Raw genomic sequence first — 22,452 nt, 5'->3', positions numbered from 1 at the left:
GCCAAGAAGAAGTCCTCGTGCCAGCAGTTTGCGGATTGGTCGAAAGTTGGTGTACCCGACGCAGCTGCGGAGCGACTGCTCTGATAAATCGGCGGCCCCGGCTGGTGAAGGTTAGTTAACAATTTTCTCTTGTGAATGACAAGTCTAGCAAAATTACGATTGCCGCCAGTTCTTAAGGCCATCCTTCGAGAAGCTGATGGGACGCTACCTGGTTTCCTGCCCTGGTCTCCCTATTTGCGACTGGGGTATCTTGAGCCAACTGGTCTCTTTGGACTTCAGTTTCCAGCTGTGAAATGGGGATAATAATGCCTAACTTCCAGGGCTATTCTTAATTAGGTTCAAGTAAAAGTAACACATATGAAGGCCTTTTACTAAGTGTAAGGTTCCATAGGAATATTAAGGGGCTGTTATGACGCACACGTGCCAACTCCGAATATTTCAGCTGGTTGCTTTTTCCCCCTTTAAGAATGTCTGAAGGAAAAACAGAGGAAGGGATCTCCTGAGGTTGTGGTACATACACTGACCCTTCTCCTTTACTACTCACCGTGGGCTGCGTACCAAAAGCCTTGACATCTTCAGGGAGGCTGAGGATCCGCGGGACCTTGTTATAAAATGCAGTTTCAGAAGGTCCAGTGTGGGCCTGAGAACCTACATTTCTAGCAAACTCCCTGCTGAGGTTGCCAGGCCACGGACCGCAGTTGAGCACCGAGGATCTAGATGAGGTGTTTAGAATCACGTGGGGAAACTTTAAAAAAAAACTGATGCCTCACCCTCAGAGATTCTGATTTAGTTGTTCTGGGGTGGAACGAGGGAATTAATATTTTTTAAAAGCTCTCCGAGTGATTCTAAAATGCAGGCAAGGTTCAGAACCTCTCGTCTAAATAATGATGATAATAGTAATAGCTCCTTTAAGCACTGGATACTCCATCTCCTGTAATTTCTTTACCAAATGGATCATCTCATAGCATCTCTCAACTCTCAAAGCCCTCTCAAAGCTCTCTCAGTGCTTATCATATTCTGTCTCATAAGATTGTGGGTGTATTTGCCTTGTCTAGCTTCCTAGATTTTAAACTTTGTGTCTTAAGCCCATGTATATAGCACCAAGCACAGTCTTACATATTTTGGTGTTTAATATTTGTCGAATTATATTTTCCATGCCCAAGGAATCTTCCAGAAGCCTCTGTTATGTACAATACTGGTTATTCAGCATGCTTAAAAAAAAATCTTTCTGTTGTTTAGGGGTATGTAATCGACAAGCTGGTTTTGCATATACCATCAGTGGAACAATGGTAGCAGCATGTGTACCCAAATATAACAGTAACACTCCCTGACTCTTTCTAAAGAGTGTTATTTCAAACCCACACTTGTTCTCACAATGACACTATAGGTTAGGTATTATCACTATTATCCCCATTTTACAGTTGATGAAATGAAGGCCAGGTTGTAACTTCTCCCAGCTACAGAGGCAGTGAGTAGAAGTGCAATTGGGATGCAAGCAGTCTGCCCCTCAAAATGTGACTTTAGAGATGGCAGTCTGTGGCTTCACCTCACTTTTTCCCTCAGAAACAAAAAGGAGGATCGAAACAATCTGTATCCATGGGTATGATTATTAAGCCAAAAGTCTAGGTGAAAATTTTTAAAAATAAAAAGTAAAATTAAATTTTGGTCATGGCTATTATTCACATTAGTATACCCTTCTGCAGTTTTTTACACAAGGGAGTATTTATGAATGACTACACAGTTTATATTCCATTTCTAGGTAAATAGAAACTGAATGTTTGTAATTTTAGTATCAGTTCCTTTTCATTTGAAGTGATCTTTAATTCTGTTATTTTAATTAAAAAGTCCTAATATGTTGTCTTAAGGTTTTGTAAATAGCTTGGTTGCAACGAAGCACACATTAAGTGTAGCTTTACAAGGAATTGGGGGCATCCAAAGATGACAATACAAAATGGGCTCCTGTCTACAAGTGTTCAGTCTCACACAGAAATCCTCATGGTTTTCCCAACCTCTTGTTGTGTCCCAGACTCTTCCACCCCATTCCTGAAAACAAGGACTTGAATACATATATTTTAATAGATCTTTATTGGAGTATAATTGCTTCACAATACTGTGTTAGTTTCTGTTGTACAACAAAGTGAATCAGCCATATGCATACATTATCCCCCTATCCCCTCCCTCTTGAGACGAATATATTTTAAATAAATGTCCATCCAAAACAGTGGAAGGATTTGAGAGAACATAGAGCTTCTGCCAGCAGAGGGAGACCTTGGCTTGTTTTTACAAGATTTTCTTGGGATACATAACCTTTAAATGGTGAACAGAAGTCCAAACAAATGTAATGTTTCTCAGTAGTTCACTACAAAAACATCCTGTTGAAAATACTGTTTAGTATACATGTACTTGTGGCTTAGCTTTGACAGCATCTATCCTTTTCAGCACCACTGAACAGGTATCTACATCAAACAGTTCAACTGAGACATTCATTAAGGGAAGTTATAGATAGAAATCCTGGAGTGTTTTTTGCCTATTTTGTAGAAAGTGCGATATGGGTTTCTTTTTTCATGAAATCATGACTTCTGAAATCAATCAGCATCATCAATGATGACGGTTAAATTTCCCAGAAACCTGGAGATATTACGAGAGCTTTTATTTTACGAGGGTGATTATGAACCCTTAAGGAAAAAACCAAGATTCTCTGAACATCTTTTCGTTGCACCAGTTTTTATTCACTTTAATTATAAACAGACTCCAATCCAAATGTTCTTTCTTGATTAAAATTATGGAAATATTAAAAATAAATACAGATGGTAGAGACTGGAGCCTACCCGGGCTCTTTGGTGGGGCTAATGGCGGACTCTGGGAGGGCTCACGCCGAGGAGTACTTCCCAGAACTTCTGCTGCCAGTGTCCTTGTCCTCACGGTGAGACACAGCCACCCCCCGCCTCTGCAGGAGACCCTCTAACACTAGCAGATGCTAAAGAGATTCAGGGACTTCCCTGGTGGCACAGTGGTTAAGAATCCGCCTGCCAATGCAGGGGACACAGGTTCGAGCCCTGGTCCAGGAAGATCCCACGTGCCACAGAGCAACTAAGCCCGCGAGCCACAACTACTGAGCCCGCGCGCCTAGAGCCCATGCTCCTCAACAAGAGAAGCCACCGCAGTGAGAAGCCCGAGCACCGAAACAAAGAGTAGCCCCCGATTGTTGCAACTAGAGAAAGCCCGCGTGCAGCAATGAAGACCCAACGTAGCCGAAAGAGAGATTCAGAGGAAGGGAGAGATCTATATAGGTTAAAACTCATTATGAGAGACTTCTTAGAAAGCTCCTTCAAGAAATGGCTCAAAATGCGACATAGGGCTTCCCTGGTGGCGCAGTGGTTGAGAGTCCGCCTGCCGATGCAGGGGGCACGGGTTCGTGCCCTGGTCCGGGAGGATCCCACATGCTCCGTGAGCCATGGCCGCTGAGCCTGCGCTTCCTGAGCCTGTGCTCCGCAATGGGACAGGCCACAGCAGTGAGAGGCCCACGTACCGCCAAAAAAAAAAGTGACATAGCATAGAGCTGCTCCAAGTGTAGCTAATGGAGTCAGTGTAGTCCTCAAATTGTTAGCTGTCCATGATAAATTCAGAAAATAAGATTAAGAATTTAGAAACTTTTATAGTTGACTATTTTATGTGTTGAATCTAATAAGTGAGCTATAAAAAATAAACAAATAAATAATAAATACACATGGTAGAGGGGATGTCTGTTGTCAGTTGCCATTTTAAACAGCTGCCTATTTTACAGTAATACTCTTTAGAAACAAATCTTAAGAATGAGAATTCTAGCTGGGTCCCAAATAGCTACTAACATTAACTTTTCAGCTGCATCTGATAAAGACAGGGAGCAAAGCCAAACTCAGTGCATTTTGCTCTCCTCCCATTTTCATTTCCCAAATAAATGAAAATTATTTTAAGTAAATTTCCAAATATAAACTTGAAATGAATTATCCAAACTGAATGTATCTGCAAGCCTTCTTCAAATTTATTTTCAAATTTTAATGACTATTATAGAATTTTTTATTCCTTCCCATTTTGACAGTATATCCTAACCCAGACATTTTGTGGCTTAACCATATATTTCTAAGTTAGTATTTTTCTCCTTTGCAAAACTTGTCAAAATTCAATGATTATTAGCTGTTAAGGGAGGGAGTATGGCATAAATTCAAAGAAAAACGTGAGATTTATAAAATGTTTTTAGAATTTTCAATAGTCTCGCAAGTAAGTCAAATTAACAGTTACCAGAATGTTCTCAGCATGAAATACCTGGTTCTGCTGTGACTAGAGAATGTAGCATAACAAGCGTGACATCACACGCTTGATATCAGGGAGCCTTGATTTGACACCTCGCCAACAACAGAAATTGGAGACCCTTCCTGAGTGGTGTGCCTGCCCGGCCAAACGTGAAGCACTTTACATGTACCAGTATCGCGACTACGGCATGAACTCTGGAGTCAGAGTCTCTGGGATTAGGACCCACCTCCACTGCTTGATAGTTATGTGACCTTGGGAAAGTTACTTAACCTCTCTGCATGTTTGTTTCTTCATCTGTAAAATGGGGATGATAAGAAAGGTACCTAGCTCATAGGGTTTCTGTGAAAATGAAATTAATGTTCATAAAGCACCTAGAAAAATACCTGGCACACAATAAGTGCTATACAAGTATTTTCTTTCATTATTATATTTGACCTTATTTACCTCTTGATCAGGGCTGGCTTCATGGCTGTGCTACCTGTGCAGTCACACTGGGCACCAGGCTGAGAAGGGCCCCATGCTCGGTTTAATTCTCAGCTGCTGTCATCTTGAAATTCTTAGTAACTCTTGAACAAGGGACCCTACGCTTACCTTTTGCACTGGGCCCCAAATATCCTGCACCCGGCCCTGCTCTTGAGGTAGATAGTGTTACTGTCCCCATTCCCCTACATCTGGCTGTGTGGCTTTGGACACGCAACATCCTCAGTGTTCTCACCTGTAAACTCTAAGTGTAACTACTGACCTGACAAGGCTCTTCTCGGGAGAATTAAATAAGATAACGTGTAAGCAGTGATTGGCATGTACAAGTTCTCAGAAATATCTATTATTATTATTTATCTCAATAAAAAACTAACCCAACATTTCTTTACTTCTCTTATAAATACATAATCTTGCTTACAATTACAATAAACTTTCCAGTGCAGTTAAAACTTTATTGAAAGTACAGAATAAAATCATAAAACTCATCTCTGGAAAAATTAAGATAAGTTTATGAGAGGAAAAGATCACATCTTTACTGTTATAGAAAGGCCTCATTAAAACTTGAGGTTTCTGTTAATCTTAAAACAAGTTCTTTGTTCTCTAAACCTAGACTAGAGAAGAATTCAGGTGACTTGAATTTGGGTGAGAACTGATACAACCCTGAGGAAATTTTTCAAATAAGTATATTATTAAAAAAAAAGTATGCTCAAAATCAAAACAAAGCACTGAAGACTACATCAATCCAAATATTTATTCATAATAAACATTACTAATTTCACAGTAAATGAATGAGGTATGACCCTTATACTATGAAGACAAAGGAAAATATAACTAAGAAGAAACTGCTGGACACTATCATTCATTTGCAACCTCTCAAAGTTAGGTTATTATTATTTTTGTTACTAATAAGATACTCCATGCCTTAACATTACTTGTATTGTAGAAAGTAAATAGAATATTTCTGCAGACTTTGATGACATGTGTAAACATTTTTTTCAAACAAAATTTAAAAGTCAAAATAACATACATTCTTTTATGATTTACTTTAGAACATAGGATAGAAATTAGTCTCTACAGAGAAGGATAAAATAAAGCCTTCTGAAGAAAATTAGAGTGCAGCATTTTTTTGACAAAAAATACAATTGACGGAAATTATTTTATTAAGACCATATGTTCTTTCCACAACAGCATCCACTGCTGAAAACAAAACTAATGAAAAGCCTCTTGCAATCACAAGATATATTCTGATATATTTTTATATCCATCCTCCAAATTTTAATTTGTTGGGTAAGTACACTCTGGAAAGATAATCTGATGATAGGAAGGTCAAAGCTTGAATTTCTGCCTTCATTTTAGAGTCTGCCATTATTTCCATCTGTCAATAAAAGTAAAATATAATCATACCAGAGTCCTTTGCTACAGTTCTGTCAACTCAAACTGGTAAATCTAGATTTGTTTTATCCTCCAAAGCCATCGGCAATAACCTTTAGGTCAGCCGGAATATTCTGGAGCTGCTACAGCTAAAAATATTAGTATGGATTCCTTCAATAATTAGGAATGGTCTGGGATCTTTATAATTTCCTTCTCTCCTTTTTTCCCCCATGAATTATGATACAGCCATAGACAATGGGTATATAACTATGATGAGGATAAACTAGATCAGCTCCACCCAGCTGATCTTATCTATTAGCATTCACAATTCAATGTTTCTACAACCATTTACTGCTGAACAACACACACGTTAGTTGTTGGTTATATAAAAATTCAAGAAGGAGCTTCCCTGGTGGCGCAGTGGTTGGGAGTCCGCCTGCCGATGCAGGGGACACGGGTTCGCGCCCCGGTCCGGGAGGATCCCACATGCCGCGGAGCCGCTGGGCCCGTGAGCCATGGCTGCTGGGCCTGCGCGTCCGGAGCATGTGCTCCGCAGCGGGAGAGGCCATAGCAGTGAGAGGCCCACTTACCGCAAAAAAAAAAAAAATTCAAGAAGGATAGTTCCAAAATATTATGTAAATAGCCACTGCTAAAGTAAAAGGCAATAAAACATACATTTGAATTTTAGAAAGAAACATACTTCTTTTCTCCAAAATGGTTGGCAAGTAATATAAGGTCTCTTCAGGACACTGTCAAGTTTCATTTGGTCCTGTTTAGTCAGTGGAATTAAAGTACCTTTAGGTATATTTAATCTGGAAAAAAATAGATGAAAGAAATCAGTAAAAACAAAGTGCTCCTGTAACTTTAAGGTCACATATATTTCATTTTTATTTATTATACTGTTTCAAGAGACTCAGAAATAACAGATGTGAAAATTAGTACAGATCCACTTTTAAATACAGAATTTGGGGGATCTGGCATGTCTTAGACCAGCAAATGTTCAAGATCATAGCAGAAGTCTGTTTTAAGTTGTTGTTTTCTTTCATGCCACACTCACAGGACGATGACAGGAAGACAGACATTGGTTATAAAACAAATGCCGAGAACACTAACATCATGTGTATCAACACCAAGGCAGCCCCCAGAGCACCACAGTTTTGAAGCAGTGAGCGCCAGTATGTGTGGCCAGCAGCAAGATCCACTGTGGGATTTTAGGTTCCACTGAATATTTAATTCTCTGTAATTCATTGAGAATTTTCTGGGCCGAAGAAGTTAGTCTATCAATTTTCACTTATGCATTCATGCATGCACACAGACATACACACATCTATTTAGTTTTACACTTTTAAAAAGTAGATTGTAATTTTATCTTGGTATGTGTTTTAAAAAAAGAACATGAGAGGTCCAGGATTTATGTTGTGAACTGCTTTTTGAAGTCACAAATCCTGGATTTCTCAGGAGAGCTCCAGTTTCAAACAGTCTTCTTCAATGTCCCCATAATTATGACCATTTGCCAGCGGCAGCTCCTGAATAGGATGACAATCTGATTGAAAGGGAGGCCGCGAGGGTTTCCCTTGAAGCCATGTTTGTGTTGCTATCATACTTTTTTCTTTGATTGTACATTTATTTAGAGTGGCTTTTGAGGGCACTGCTGGAATTTATGAGATGCAGCTAGAGTTTCTTCAAGTTTTCCACCTCAGTAATCAGATCCTCTGTCCTAAGGTTGTGTTAGAAATGATATTCCTACGAACAGACGACCCCCAAGGGATTCTGACCATGACATACACACTAAATTGACAAAACTTTGATTCACTAGAGCGAAAACATTCAAAAATCGAAAACGGAATGTTTTCTCTGGTGCCCTCATTTTGTTAGAAGCAGTGATTACCCAAAACCTGTTCCTATTCCATATTTATAAAATAAGCACCTGTTACCACGGTTTGCTCACCGCTTAAAGAAATCCAATAAATGTTTAATTTCATTCTCACTGGCTAATTAAAACGATAAAATATTTTAAAATATCACAATAGCAGAGATGAATAAAGTGATAACATCTCATGCTGAAGGACAGATGGGCTCTTACTCTCCAGGGAGAACAAAATAATTAACCTATCCGGAGGGCAGTCAAAGCCTTAAAAATGTGCATACCCTTTGACCCAGCAATTCTGGGAATTCGGCCTATGGGACTAATTAAGGATACGGGGCAAAGATTTAGTTACAAGATGGTCCATCAAAGCACTATCCACTGGAACAGAGACGTGGAAACCACCCAAACTTTCAGCTGGAAGGGGCTGACTGAATAAACACACTCAGAGTTGGAACTCAGCAGAAGACATTCAAATGAGGTCTTAGGAATGTATTTATTGATAAGGAAAAGCGATCACATTGTGTTATGTGAGAAAAGCAGACTACAAAATAGAGTATGACTCCATTCTTTTGGAAGAAGTTATGGCAAGGCACGGCAAATAATCAACAGGGGTAAAGCTGTTCATCTGTAGGTGACTTTTATCTTGTTACTTAATGATATTTTTTCTATAATGAACATATAGATAATAAAAATGACAAAATTTAGAGTTCCCAACTTTAATCTTAAAATGAGATATTTAAATGAAGTTAAAATTTTAAATCTATGATAAAGTTAATTCATACGGCAAATGGTGTTGTCAATGATTACCATTTAACTAGATTCAATGTCTTCATACTGTCTAAGTATAAACAAAATTACTAAACACTTTAACCATAAAGGTAAAACAAAAAATGTCTTCTAGCTAGCTAAAGGTTCAATTAACCAAATATATTTAAGTATTTTAGCAGCTGAAACAGAAACATGGATAAATGTAATTCATAATTATATAATCCCGAGTCATTGGGAACACGATAAGTAAAAACCGTTAAGTGCTTTCCCTGGTAGTGACTTTTTAGGCTGAGTGTTACATATTACAATGAATCATCATTTAAAATATCCTACTTCTGCTAACCGCCTAACCTTTTGATATCAGAAGGGAGGAGACCAAGCCATCTAATAGCTGGAACTGTGAGATTATGGGCTTCAAAAGACATAGCCTAAAATAGAGAGCAGAAGTGTATTAGCTAAGGTATGCAGAGAACTAGCATACGTGTTTTTGCAGCCAATTTTTTAACTTATTAGGAAGGACCAGTACTGAAGACTTCACACCCCCAGAGACCACAGAAGTTAAGAAAATCACCAGGGGCTTAGCTAAACTTGACTTTCAGTGGAGGTTTTAAAACTGCTCTGTAGTATTTCTGTATTGGTTTTCTATAAAGTAAAACTACAGATGACCCCTCTGACCTGCATTTACTGTGGTTCGTTGATTCCATACCTTAACACCTTGCTCCGCCATCCTTTTCATCTGCTATAAACACGTACATCAGGACACTCAAGGTGTACACCAATGGTTCCCAACTTCCATGTGTCAGAATCACTTGGAGTGCCCACCCTTGGAAATCCAGACTCAGGAGGTCTGGATGGGGATTGAGATTTGCATTTCTAACAAGTTCCCAGGTGATGCTGATGTCCAGGACCACATTTTTGACAACCACTGATGTGTGGTAGTTGCAGTCTCCAGTGGTGAAGTTTGGTGATCTTCTCATTTCTCCTTATGGTTGGAATTGGAAAAGTCAGAATTCAAGGCTCTATATAATTTTCAGGGTATAACTGGTGATCAGTGTTGCTATGCTGAGGGCCCACAGTTACTTCAGCAGGCCAAGAAAGTGGAGGATAATTAATGCCTCTTACCCACAGGTAATCCCACTCTGTCATCTGCAGTCACACTGGTCATGTTGGAAGCTGGAATCACAGGTCTGAAATAGACTGGCCCTAGACTTAGGACAGTAGCTTCCCTGGTACATTTTGGGGCCCCTTAGCTTACTAGGGGCTGATAAGTAAATGCAGAAATCACTTCAGTGAATATAAAATATCTCAAAAGTGAAAAAGGAAAAATATTTTTCTATACTTACCATAGATCCATACTTATAGATACACATTATTTCTATGCCTGTTAAAAGAAAGTTAACTTTAAAATTAGTCTTCTTGCATATCATAGGCTAGATAATTATACCTAACATCTGCAATTTTTATTTTTGTGGACATTACCAATGGAAAATTTATGGTTCAGTTTAATACAGTAAAAACAGCGATAAGTTGCCCCAAATGATTACAGTCATTCATTTTAATCTAATAATCATATTCTTTTAATTTTTTTTTTCAGCCACGCTGCACGGCATGTGGGATCTTAGCTCCCCAATCAGGGATTGAACCTGTGCCCACTGAAGTGCAAGTGCAGAGCCTTAACCACTGGATGGTCAGGGAAGTCCCAGAATATTTTATGAAAGTGTTCTATGAGCAGAAAAAGACAACTACAAGTATGATTTATCATGACTATTGTTTCAAATAGTCCAACAATCAATTACCATGTGGATCAGCATCTACAAGAGTGAAAATAGGAATGTGAAATGTATCCCACAGCTTCTTGACTAAAAGTCTTGTGTTCAGATCAGGTACTCCCTTTCCCTAAAAGCAAGTATTGAAATCATTTAGTAGAATGAAACTGATAAAACTATATTCCTATTTTGTTAATAACTTAAAAGTTAGATCCCCTCACCTTAAATTTCAGGTGATGGAAGACTGGTTTTGACTGTGAAAAAATGTACACTATAGACAACAGGGTGAAAAAGCCCACATAACTTCATACCTTTGACAATTATCCCAGTCCTAGAAAATAATCCTAAGGAAATATTTCAGCAGAAACAGAGGTAAGAAAAATCTGACATACATAAAGATGTCCACTGCAGGGTTATTTAACAGGACAGAAACTATGATAAATAGCCAGACTATCTCACAACAGGGACATGGAGAGGCAGCAGAGCACGGTGGTGATATGCACCAGCTCTGGGGCCAGACAGCCTGCGCTGGCATCTGGCTCTGCCACTTCTCAGCAGCATGAACCTGAAAGAGTCACGAAGACTCTCTGAAGTTGGGGCTTCTTAACACCCTATAAAATTACTCTAGGAATTCAATTATTTAACAATTATAAAGCATTTAAAAGAGTACCTGGCTTACATTCAGAATTTAATAAACCTAAGCAGCGGAAGAGTATTATGAAGTCATTAAAACAATAATTATGTGGAAAAGTAATTGAAAGAGCTTTACAACAGTTTAGGAGAAGAAAGCAGAAAACCAAATGAAACATGGAGCAGAGAAGGAAGCAGGCAGAGAGAAGAATGGGCTTTCCACGCGAGCGCTCTGAGTTTGAACTCCCTCTCCGCCAATCATTAGCGGGTAAAGTTGGGCTGGTTTCTTGGTGTCTTTAGGCCGTGGTTTTATTTATAAAATTGGGATAAATATGCCTGCCACACAGTTATGGGACTAGAGTGACGTGGAGCTGAACTGCCTAAAACCCAGTCCTAGTTTTGACCAGCCTTAAGATTGTGGTAAAATACCTTCCTGGGTCCCATTGTCCTATTGTTAAAATGGGGATGATAATAATACCTACCTCACAAGGTTGGAGAGACTTTACACGTTGATATGTGAAAAACAGCACTAAAATGGGAACCCTTACTGTATCCAGTGCCCGGCAGAGCTCCTGGCACACCATGAGCACTTAGTGAATGCTAGTATATTTTAATTTTTTCCTTTGGGAACGACTACACATGTATGTGGTAGAGGACACCACAGAGGAGTACCAAAGGCTCCTTCCTAGCCTGGCCCTCGGTTCTCAGCTCCCCTCTGTAGAGACAGCTACTACAGGTCAGCTGCTTGTGGGTGTTTCACCATAGCAATGACAGCAATTATCAGTGGACACCATGATAGCACCAACACGTAGGTAGGCAAGGACTAGGAGGCAGGCTACAAGAGGAAAGACAAGGTAGAAAAAGAAATGTGACAGAGAGCCGAGCTTTACTTGCGTCTCCGATGCGCCAGTCAGTACCAGCCGTGATTCAAATGCCAACAGCTGAACAGAGGCTGGGGCCCGGGCAGCTTTCTCTGTCGGTAGTGGCTTGGCTTCCTATCAGCCCAGCAAGCATGCACTCTCACCAGGGAGGTGTGAAAGCGGAGGAGGACTGGACCAAAGCGTGAGCCACAGGACACCCCCGCTGAGAGATCACTTCAGGGGTTCAGGTAGCGCCTTTATTACTTATGAGCTCTCAGCCTGCATTTTCCATCTCAACCGTTCTCCCCTCACTTCAAACTGGGCAGAGGCCACTAGGATTTCCTGCTATCATCTCAAATTCATATTTCTAAAACTACATGCAACATCTTTCTGCCGCGAAGAGCTGAGCCTTCCCGCCAGTTGTCCTGTAGTATCGACGGTGACATCATGGTGAAGTTCCACACACCAGAGTCATTTTGACTCCTTCCCCACATCCCGTGGTCACCACGTCCTTTTGGATTTGCCTTGGAAATGCCCTTTGCTTAAGCCCTTTCTCCTTAATCATTCCCCTGGCATCCTTCCACCCAGGCAACCACCTGAGAGCCTCTGGACAGGCTCCCCAAATCCCGTTATGATGTTCTTCGTCTAACTGACGACGCTGCCGCACTAATCCGTCACTTCCTTTCTCACCAATCCACTTTTGTAAGCACATGATATTTACACTATATCAGGATGCCTCCTGGGGGGCGTTATTTGATTTCAGTCAGATTTGAGGATGGTTAAATAAACACCTTGGAAATTCTTGTTCTATAATCCCAAAGGATGCATCATATTGATAACAGAATGCTGTCCAAGCTTATGGATGATGTTATAAACCCCTCTTACCAATCACCAATGTAGTGTGTTAGTTTTGGAATTGTGGTAAAGGTAGATAATATACCGTAACCATGATGCACGGAGACATTTTGGTGCAAAAACTGTCATCTAGGAGCCGCTGAAATGTCGCATCTTTTTCTACAATTAATAGAAATTTTGCATCTGTAATTAAATCTGTGAAGTTAAGGCTGATAAATTTAAGGCATGCGTATTTCAATTTAACCACCAACTAAATAACGGTTATATTTGAAGGTAAACAGATATCTATTCACACACAGTATTTAGATATCTGTCTCTCCTACTAGATGGTGAGCTCCTAAAAGGATCTTTAAAAAGGGACCATGGTGTGCTCATCTTGACCACTACAGGGTTTGGCTTGTTGGTTACACATTATGAAGGCTTGATTTATCAAAGTCATGGATGAATGAACATTCTAGACGTTTAAATAGTTTTCCCAAAGGATACTCTGAATTCCTTGAATATTAGATGGCACAGCAACAGCCTAAGTTAACAAAACAAGACAGTTTTTATTTTAAATAAATAGCAAGTTTAACGACATTTAAAAATTTATCACAAAAATCCTATATTTTCATTAAAAAAATACACCTGTTATCAGAGGTCTATGCCTCAGTAAAAACACAGTAGGACACAGATTTACTGTTCAGTAAGAAAACTGACATATGACCTAAACTACTTCCCAGAAGGTGAGAATTTCTTGGAAATTTTATAGATATGTCGCTTAAAAAGCAGAAACAGATGAAGGAAAGACTTCCTTATGCAGGATCTCCTAGGTGTCATTCTCCTCTTTCCAAAATGGTGAGCTGGCCCTTTCCAAACTTCTGTGCTAGTTCAGTACTGGGGGCTTTCTACGTACCAAGCCTAACAAATAGTTTAGTAACACACATTAATTTCAGAACCAGAGAATTTCACGAAGATTACATAAATAACCATGCTAAAATGGTCAGGTCACACTCTACCTGAAAACAACAGTGCATTTTAAAAAGGAATGTGTACGTTTGTTTCTTTCAATATGACATTTGGCAAGTGGCATGTTTTGAAACTATGTAATGTACAACCCAGTACAGCATATACATATTCATCGATTTTATTCTAAAATCTTAAGCTCCAAACTACGTAACAAGGCAGTAAATAAAATGCATTTCAAAAACAAACGATCTGAAATGGAGTTAAAACACGTGAAAACATTAATGATGCTTACTGTTGCACATGCACAATTCACCTTGGTGCCGTCTTCCTCGATATACCTTAAATCGCCAGCAATTAAACCTTTTGATGTAGATAACTGAAAAAATAATAGACATATCTGAAACCTCTCTCTTGAGTTTACTTTATGCCTCTAAGTCCCTTCTCATGTTCACCTCTTAATTATATGTATTTTGGCCCAGACTGGAATTTAAGAAATAAAGGAGAAAATGTGTAAGAGCATTTAGAAATGAAAAATATTTGATAATTCATCTGTCTTGGTTCATTTATCCAAGGGAATACAATGAGAATAGATTATTTAAATTCATAGTGAGAAAAACGTAGTATCAAAAATATGGAAAGAAGGCACAGATTACATTTATTCTTCTATTACAACTTTTGTATGTTTTGTCTTAAAATGTTTTGTATTAAATGCTACTTACTATATGCAGACTTCTCCTTGGCACTTTTAACATACAGGAAATATCATTGATAATATTGTCCACAACAGTCTGGTTACCAAAGAGTTGGCTGTCGGTGTAATATATGTCTCTATGAAAAATTTAAAAATATATATTTTAATTAAACATATTCTCTTTGAATATAAGTATTGGAGTATTAATTGAAGAAAGATTTAACTGGATGAAGGCAACATATTAGCGAAGTAGCTTACGACCCATAGCCTAGTTTTATGTAACTTTTCAAAACATATAATGAAAGTTCATGCCACTAAATCTCACATTGCATTTTAAAGAGTAATTTATTAGCACAATGTACTTACCGTTTGGTTGCGTAAGTGTTGCTCTGTACTAATTTATAAATCATGGACAATATTTTAAGAATTAGCGCTGGAAAATAAGATGCAATAAACAAGTTACTCATCATTTTTCTTACAAATTCAAAACATACTGCTATCAAGGATTTTAACTGTCCTCAGTTACTTTACACAATATTACAAAATTTATCTTCCCAAAATAGAAGTGTTAAGTACAGAATAATAATTGCCTGACGAATCAGATAAAATTAATTGCTCTATGTACAGCAAAATTGAGAGAATACTTTTCCACTGAATCATGCATCTTGAAAATTTCTTTTGAAATAATACTTCCATGGTTATTAACAATGCAAAATTCTATAAATTTATTTCAAGTACAGGGTGGCCTATTAAAGAACAAGTAAAATTATTTAGCTAGGAAAAACTATAACCCAGAAGGTAACCAAAATTATTTATTTTACTACAGAAAGCTAAGAAAGATTAATTTACCAAAAGTTTTAACTGATTTTGGTGAATCACTTTTGATTTTTCTTGTGGTACAATGAGATACCATGTGAAGACCCACAGAATCTTCAAACCTGTCATTTTGTTTAAAGCAAGGGAATAGAATAAAAAAGAATTAACTTTTGAACACCAAACAATATACACTCAATGTCCTCTTCCGAACATCATTTAAATCCCCGTTTCTTCTCAATGTAAGCACTGATATATTATATTATGATAATCTCGTTTATAAGCTTAGATAATTCCAGGTGGTAATTAGGTAATTAGCTTTGCAACATACAGAAGCACTAAAAGCAAGTGTGTAAAATACATGAATTAAATACCTTTAATTATGATGTGTGTGTGTGTGTATGTATTTCTTTCCCAGGAAGATATTTAGGGTATGTGAACTATTACCAAATATTTCACAATTTTATTAGCATTTTGCTCATTTTCTTGATTGGTTTATTTAATTCATTGGTTTACTTAATAATTTTACTCAATTTAATAATAAGTTTTGAAATGTTTTGTTTAATTTACCCCCAAAGTTACAGTAAATGAAATAACAATTTATACTAGGCTGTTAAATTGAACTGCCAAGCCTGTCCTAAAGGTGGCAGAAGGCACCAGGCAAATAGGCCAGGTGACAGTTGCTTCAAGATCCAGCTTGCAAAATATGATTCAAAACTTTACAGTTACATTAATTACATTGATCATAAAAGAATACTTAGTGCCTAAAGAGCCTTAAAATTACTTTAATTCTGTTTCTGTAACTCTTAGTGAAGACTATTCTTGTAGTGTTTTTCATTATTACGTGGTAAGTGTCTACAGGTTGACGATCTGAAAGCAACAAACTATGTGACTAGGTTCCAGGACTTTGATAAAGCTGTTTGCTGATCTTACCCTCTTGGACACAGGACTTAGCAGGGGGAGACGTGCTAGGGGCAAGAGCCATCAAAATATGCTCTATGTTCAGGATACGTTTATTTTGGTCTCAGTATCAGGACTGGTTGTAGCTCCCCTGAGCAAGTGGTTGGCTTTTGCAGTATAGATGAGAATTCCACTGGTGTTATTTCCCCCTTTTGAGTGCTAGAAAGCTTAGATCCAAGTCTGGAGCCTATTTTTAGCAGGACTGTGAGACTTTATCACATGCATTTTGAATTCTAGCCCCTTTCGGTGCTCCACTTTTTGTTCCTAGCATTGTCTTCCCTTTGCCTTACCTTTCACACCTACTTCTACTTTATAAAACCTGCCTGTCTGGTATGTATTTTGTAAACTTCCTTAGATCTTTTTGGCAAGGTAAAGGCAATAAAAAGAATTAAATCCAACTAGAACTCGAACTCAAACTCAAATAATGACATAGATACTGCATTTAAAAGTAAAAAATGCAAAATGCCCACTTTATATTTTCCCAGCTTGATCTGTTGTCTATTGTGAATGCAGGTGCTTCATTTCTTGCCAAGCTTGTGATTATGTCTTGGATAACATTTTCTATAGCTGCAAGAACCTCAGAACTGAAACAATAAATACACCATGATTCAGTCTTAATTCTAAATTAGACCTTTACAGTATGTAACATTTCCCCAGGTCAATATTAAAGTAATTTTTAGTTTCATTGGTTGTTTTTTAAGACTAGGTGATACATGTCAATAATATTCTCTCCCACTAAATTTTTAGAACAGTAATGCATTAAAACCACAACTGTATTTACAGTGGTGAATTACAGAGAAATTTCATTTGCTTGTAATTTTACTTCTCAATTACCAATTGAAGTAATATCTCCCTTTTAAATTAATGACTAGGCAATTTATAAATATATTTTTATCTACTCTTCGTATCAACCTACTTTAAATACAAAATCATTGACTTGAAATACTACTGATAAATCTTTTAATTAAAATTGATGTAATACTTGCTTTAATTTCCCCAAAATGCAAAGCGAAAATATTTCAAAAGAAAAACTTCGTGCTGTAGCACGTTACCTTAATTGATCTCATGCCATAAATCAGCCCTTTTGAATTTTAGTGACACAAAAAGAAAAAAGTTTAATCACTACCATAAAGGGACTTGGCAACTACTACACCACAGAAAATTATTAAGACTTAGCCCAGTTTTCTGTCAGCTGACTTTTAATTTCACAAGCCATCAGCTTCAAAAAATGTTATTCTGTTATAAACACCGTAAGAATATTGCCTAGGAAGGGAACTCATATTAAATCTAGAAAATGCACAAAATGTAGTGTTCTAATTTCCACAGAAACATCAGCGTTTTCATGGAAAATGCATGTATCAGAAAATAAATTTTAAAACATTCCATATTTTCTAATAACAGGATGCAAAACCTGATTCAAATATCTCATTTTTCCAGCCTGGAAAAAAAAAGTCACGATAACATTATGACCAACTTTAAAACAACCAGATTTACATCTGAAATGTAAAAAGGGACTTCCATCCCTTTCTTTCCTTTACTCTCAATTCTCCCTTAAACTAAATCCTATTGTAAAAAAATTTTTGTGGGTTTTTCCGGCTTTTTGGTTTTTTGATAGTTGGTTTGGGCTTAAAAGTAAAAGGCAGTAATTTGTTTAAGTGAAAAAGTTTGCTGATAAATGGGAAAAGCAGATCAAGGAAGCAGAACAACAAAGCATTTCAAGTAAAAGTGATGAATAATGTAAACATAATTTCGGTAGTTAACTCTAAGCTGGGCAGCTGGAGATCCCGTAACTGATGTTATCAGCACCGCACTCTGAGCTAACCTCTAACTGCCCTAATCGATTTAAAGAAGTGTACATTCTCTTCACTTCGAAGTCAAAAACCCCATTGTCTCACTAGAAACCATTTAAAATGTGTTGACTTCCTTGTTCATTTTGATAAAACACACTTATTGAGAACTCACAACACTGATTTTCCCCTCTTCCAAAAAAAAAAAAAGCCTGAAAACTTCTAAAGTTAAATTTTTACACTTTTTTTTTTTTTAAACAAACACAAGGCCAAACTGTGCCCTAAACTCCCCCAAACTGTTAGGATTTCAAGAAACTCGTGAACCCAGCTGTGGAGATGCTCCTGGACCATTCTAGAGGGGGAACATTCTAGAAGACATGGGGGGAGGGGGGTCTGTCACCAGGCTTTCTGAGTTCCAAATAAGTTAACAGCAGAGAAACGGGGTCGCTAAACAAGGGCCTTTCTCGGGGTTCAGGGTTGGCGGGCCCAACAGGCTTCACCCTGTGGCCGCCACAGTGGGAGACGGGAAGGGGGCCCAGCATTTCCCCACAGAACACCTCAAGCCCGGCTGCGCCGAGGAAGCTTTGCGCCAAGTCCCAGTGTCTGCGCCCCAGAAGGCGCCCTCATACCTAGTGGCCAGGCGCGTCCCCCCGCCAGCGGGCTCCCCGCCGCCTTTCCTCAGGGCGGCCAGCAGGGAAGCCCTGTGCTGGTCCAAAACCTGGAAGAACGAGGCCTCAGGACCTCTGGGTGCAAAGGCCATGAGGACCGCCCGGCAGTGAAAGAGTCCAAAAGCAGGAACTTGACTTGGCCGGATAGCGCCCTTCCTCGCACCCACAGAGCACTTCCAGGAAAAGACGGAGCTCCTTTCCCGCGCTTTCCGGAGAGGGCTGACTGCGCATGTGCACTCCTCACCCCTCCCCAGGCGGAGCTGGACCAACGCATGCGCATAGCACCTCCATTGAGTGAGGCATGCGTGCTCGGGGCTCTCTCAGGCGCAATCCTACCTGGGAGGGAAAGAGAGGGACTGTTGCCTGGGCGCCGTCTGGCAGGAATGGGGACCAGCATAACGGGCCAGAAGGGTATGCTTGGAATGTGGGACCTAGATTTGGGACCTTGAAATGTTTTTTTTTTTTTCTCACCGCTGCGGCCTCTCCCGTTGCGGAGCACAGGCTCCGGACGCGCAGGCACAGCGGCCATGGCTCACGGGCCCAGCTGCTCCGCGGCATGTGGGATCTTCCCACACCAGAGCACGAACCCATGTCCCCCGCATCAGCAGGCGGACTCTCCACCACTGCGCCACCAGGGAAGCCCGTTGAAATGGTTTTACGTCTTTTTTTTTTTTTTTTTTGGCTATTTATGGAAAGTAGTACCAGCGATTTTTCACTGAAACAAATAGTCGTGGCTGTCCAACTGTGTGTCAGTTACAGCTCTAGGCACTGGGTTCATCTCAGGATCAAGGCAAACAAAATTCCTGCCCTTGCCAACATTTATGAAGTAGTTGAGGGCTTAAAAGCCCATTTCACTCAGCCTCTCTCTTTTAATTCTCATAACCACGCCAAGAGTTTCCTAATATGATCATGGGGATTTTGCAGGAGAGGAGAAAGTGAGGTCCACAAGCTCAGGCAGGCCTGGGTTAACATCCCAGCTCCATCACTTTGTTGGCTTGCCAGATTTAGCAAATTATAATACAGGACCCTCAGTTACAATTGAATTTCAGATAAACAGTGAATACTTTTTTTAAGGATAACCAGGTTCCATGCAATCTTTGGGACATACTTTTACTAAAAAGTTATTTCATTGTTCATCCGAAATTCGAATTTAACTAGTTGTCCAGTATTTTAACCTAGCAACCCTGCCCTTGCAGGTTTGGTGATTTGAGCCTTTACCCCTGCTGTCTTCTAGAGCAGAAGATAGGAATTCTGAAGCCCCGGGGAAGGAGTCCTGCCTCTGGGGGACAATTTCTTTGAGAGAGAGGACAGCGGGGAGAGGCCCTGGAGCAAGGTGGCTCTGAAGCCTGTGGAGGCAGGTCCTTCATGGATGGGGTCCTGGGGGTTTTGCCCCAGAAGAGCCACCTGACATCAGGCCCTCTCCAGAGAGCTGTTTTGTTCCCTCAGTTCCTGGTGATTTGATAGCGTTGAAACAAAACCTGCTTTCCCATCATAAATAACAAACTCCCTCTGTTCATAATGATGAGTGTCTGTGCTGAGCCCGGCGCTGAGGGCCTTCGTTATTATCAACACAAATACTTCCTCACCGCCTACCCTGCACTAGGCAGTTGTAGTTATTGAGATCACGTCTGTGAGCAAGGTGGCCAGAGTCCTTGCCTTTAGGGGACTCACAGTCTAGGGGGAGGGGGGAATTGAGGAGAAATAGGTGAACACTTACATAATTAAATTGGCGGGGTGACTTAAATCAACAACCCTAAGCTGTAAAAATTATTCTCCCCATTTCACAGGTGAAGAAACTGAGGCTTGGAGAGGCTGAGCAGTTTGGGCAAGATTGCATTGTGGTCGGCGACGGAGCTGGAAGGTAAACCTTGACTCCCCAGCGGAGCTCTTACCGCTAGATTATGAGGCACCACTGAGGGTCTGCCCGGGAATGCATCATAATTTTGCGGGGGTTTCTTTGGTGGTGGAATTACCCCTCGGGCCTCAGCTTTTTCATCTTTCAGATGAAGGCATTGCAGCAGGTGGGTTCTCCGTGAGAAATAAACAAATAAAAGGCCTTTGAAGGGAGAGGCCGAGTCAATGACACCATTGAGGCTTGTCTGCTGGGAGGCACCTCTCTCCTGGGACAGAAACCATCTGACCACTGATCTCTGTCTCTCAGGAGGGCAGACCCTTCTGTATCACGTAGCACTACACTCAGCCAGGAGCCAGCGGCCTCAGTAGACCTGACATGAAATGCAAGGTCCTGAGCTGGGCGGGGGCCCAGGGAGGGGTTCAAAACAGTGAAGGGAGCAAACCCATAATAAAGCTGGCCTTTCTATGGGGAGAAACCGCAAGGTGCAGACTTGAAAGGGCCTCGCTGGGGTTCCCACTGCGCAGACCAAAGGGGGAGGCCTTAGCCCTCCTCCCAGGCAGCTGCAGCCTTGCCCTCAGGTCTCCACCTCCACTCAGGTAACTCGCATGTACACCGTGCACCTCCTTCACATCAAAGTGAAGCCTAGCCCCGGGCTGAGAGGAAACCAGAAAAACAGATTCCACCCCTAGCAACAGATTGCAGGGGAAACTTGCAGATACCACTTGGCAGGGCAGTCCCAGTACCAAGTTCTTTCTTCCTACTGGCCGGCTGTGCTCACACAGGGACAGGGGGTGGGGGGACTCCCCAGGTTGTGTTAAAACTGCATTCCGTTGGGAAAATCAAAAGCTTTTCCCCAAACCTTATTAGTGGGTCTTTCCTCCAAGCTCAGCCTGTCACTTAGAAACTTGTTTGAGGGCCAGAGCCTCCATGAGGGTTGGAAAGAGCATCGTTGAAATTAGGTGCAATTATCGTTTCCATGTCTAAGACACCAAAAAAGGGAAAGGAGGTGGGGAAGGATGGGGCGGCCCTTCCAGCAAACCAGACGGGAGAGGATGCTGTGCTTGTGAGATTTTTTTTTAAGTGTTTTTTTTTTTTAAGCAAATGTGAATGAATTTTAACATGTTGTAGAATTCTTGAGAGGAAAAGAGTAGAGAAAATGCTATCATAATTTCTTTACTTCTTGGGGCTTTATCAGGTGTTTTGTACATGTTTTATTAACTTTTAAAAAATTATAAGAATGACACATACTTCCATAAAATATTTACGTAATTCAGAAGGTATGAAGTAAAAATGAAAGAAACCCTCGCCCAGCTGCAGCCACGCGCTACCCCACCTCCATTTGTCCTGCTTGGGACTCTGTGATCCTTCTGAGCCTGGAATTAGTCCTTCTTGCCCTGAGGGCCTTTGCACTTGCTCTTCCCTTAACAGCTTGGAATGCTTTGTCCTTTTTTCTCTCCCACCTCTCCGCCCTCCCTCCCTAGATCCAACCTGGCTAATTCTCCTGTGTCCTTCAGATCTGGTCTGGACCTCTCCCTGCACTGCCCCTAAGTCTTGACCCCTGTTTTCCCCTTGTCTCGACATGCCCTCCTTTCTCTTCCCAGGAGAGCAGGGGCTGAGCTCAGGCAGTGGCCCCAGTTCTCCTGTGCCTGGCACACGGAAGGTACTCACTCAGTTGTGTTTGTTGAATGAATGAATGACTCCCTGTGGGATTATCTCTCTGTAATCTCTTTGTAGTATTTCATCCCAGTCATCTTTCTACAGATGCCTGAAGAAGCATAATTTTTTTATTATATGAATAGACCCTACTCTGCGTTCTTCTGGTATTGCTGCCACTGGTCATAAT

General features: G+C 40.2%; 1 protein-coding gene and 1 long non-coding RNA gene across 3 annotated transcripts in view; one reads left to right on the top strand and one right to left on the bottom strand.

The window, feature by feature from the left end:
- The first annotated feature begins 21 nt into the window (after nt 1–21).
- Nucleotides 22–22,452, top strand: part of LOC137206511 (uncharacterized) — a 62,780-nt gene continuing 40,349 nt past the window's right edge. Inside the window, exons 1-2 of the long non-coding RNA XR_010934674.1 lie at nt 22–110; nt 20,542–20,615. This is a non-coding gene — a long non-coding RNA (uncharacterized lncRNA). The remainder of the gene's footprint in view (nt 111–20,541; nt 20,616–22,452) is intronic.
- On the bottom strand, nt 6,026–18,846 carry SPO11 (SPO11 initiator of meiotic double strand breaks). Of its 2 annotated transcripts, XM_067705211.1 has the most exons (13): nt 18,716–18,846; nt 16,770–16,883; nt 15,376–15,464; nt 14,893–14,959; nt 14,555–14,663; nt 14,128–14,211; nt 13,374–13,410; nt 12,973–13,082; nt 10,573–10,672; nt 10,120–10,157; nt 9,128–9,204; nt 6,842–6,953; nt 6,026–6,145 (listed from the first exon to the last, which is right to left on the bottom strand). In XM_067705211.1, exons 1-13 carry the CDS (start codon nt 18,844–18,846, stop codon nt 6,026–6,028), a joined length of 1,188 nt encoding a protein of 395 aa, XP_067561312.1. The 2 variants fall into 2 exon arrangements, with proteins under 2 accessions (XP_067561312.1, XP_067561313.1); XM_067705212.1 differs by lacking the exon at nt 16,770–16,883.

Source organism: Pseudorca crassidens, chromosome 15 (genome assembly GCF_039906515.1).
Source record: "Pseudorca crassidens isolate mPseCra1 chromosome 15, mPseCra1.hap1, whole genome shotgun sequence".
Taxonomy (NCBI): Eukaryota; Metazoa; Chordata; class Mammalia; order Artiodactyla; family Delphinidae; genus Pseudorca; species Pseudorca crassidens.
This window is presented reverse-complemented; position numbering and strand designations above follow the sequence as displayed.

Coding starts and splice junctions, on each gene's coding strand:
- SPO11 (XM_067705211.1), bottom strand. CDS start 18,846: ATGGCCTTTGCACCCAGAGGTCCTGAGGCCTCGTTCTTCCAGGTTTTG. Junction 14,960..15,375: donor AAAATCAGTTAAAACTTTTG/GTAAATTAATCT, acceptor CTTATTTTCCAG/CGCTAATTCTTAAAATATTG. Junction 10,158..10,572: donor TGTAGATGCTGATCCACATG/GTAATTGATTGT, acceptor TTCTTTTAACAG/GCATAGAAATAATGTGTATC.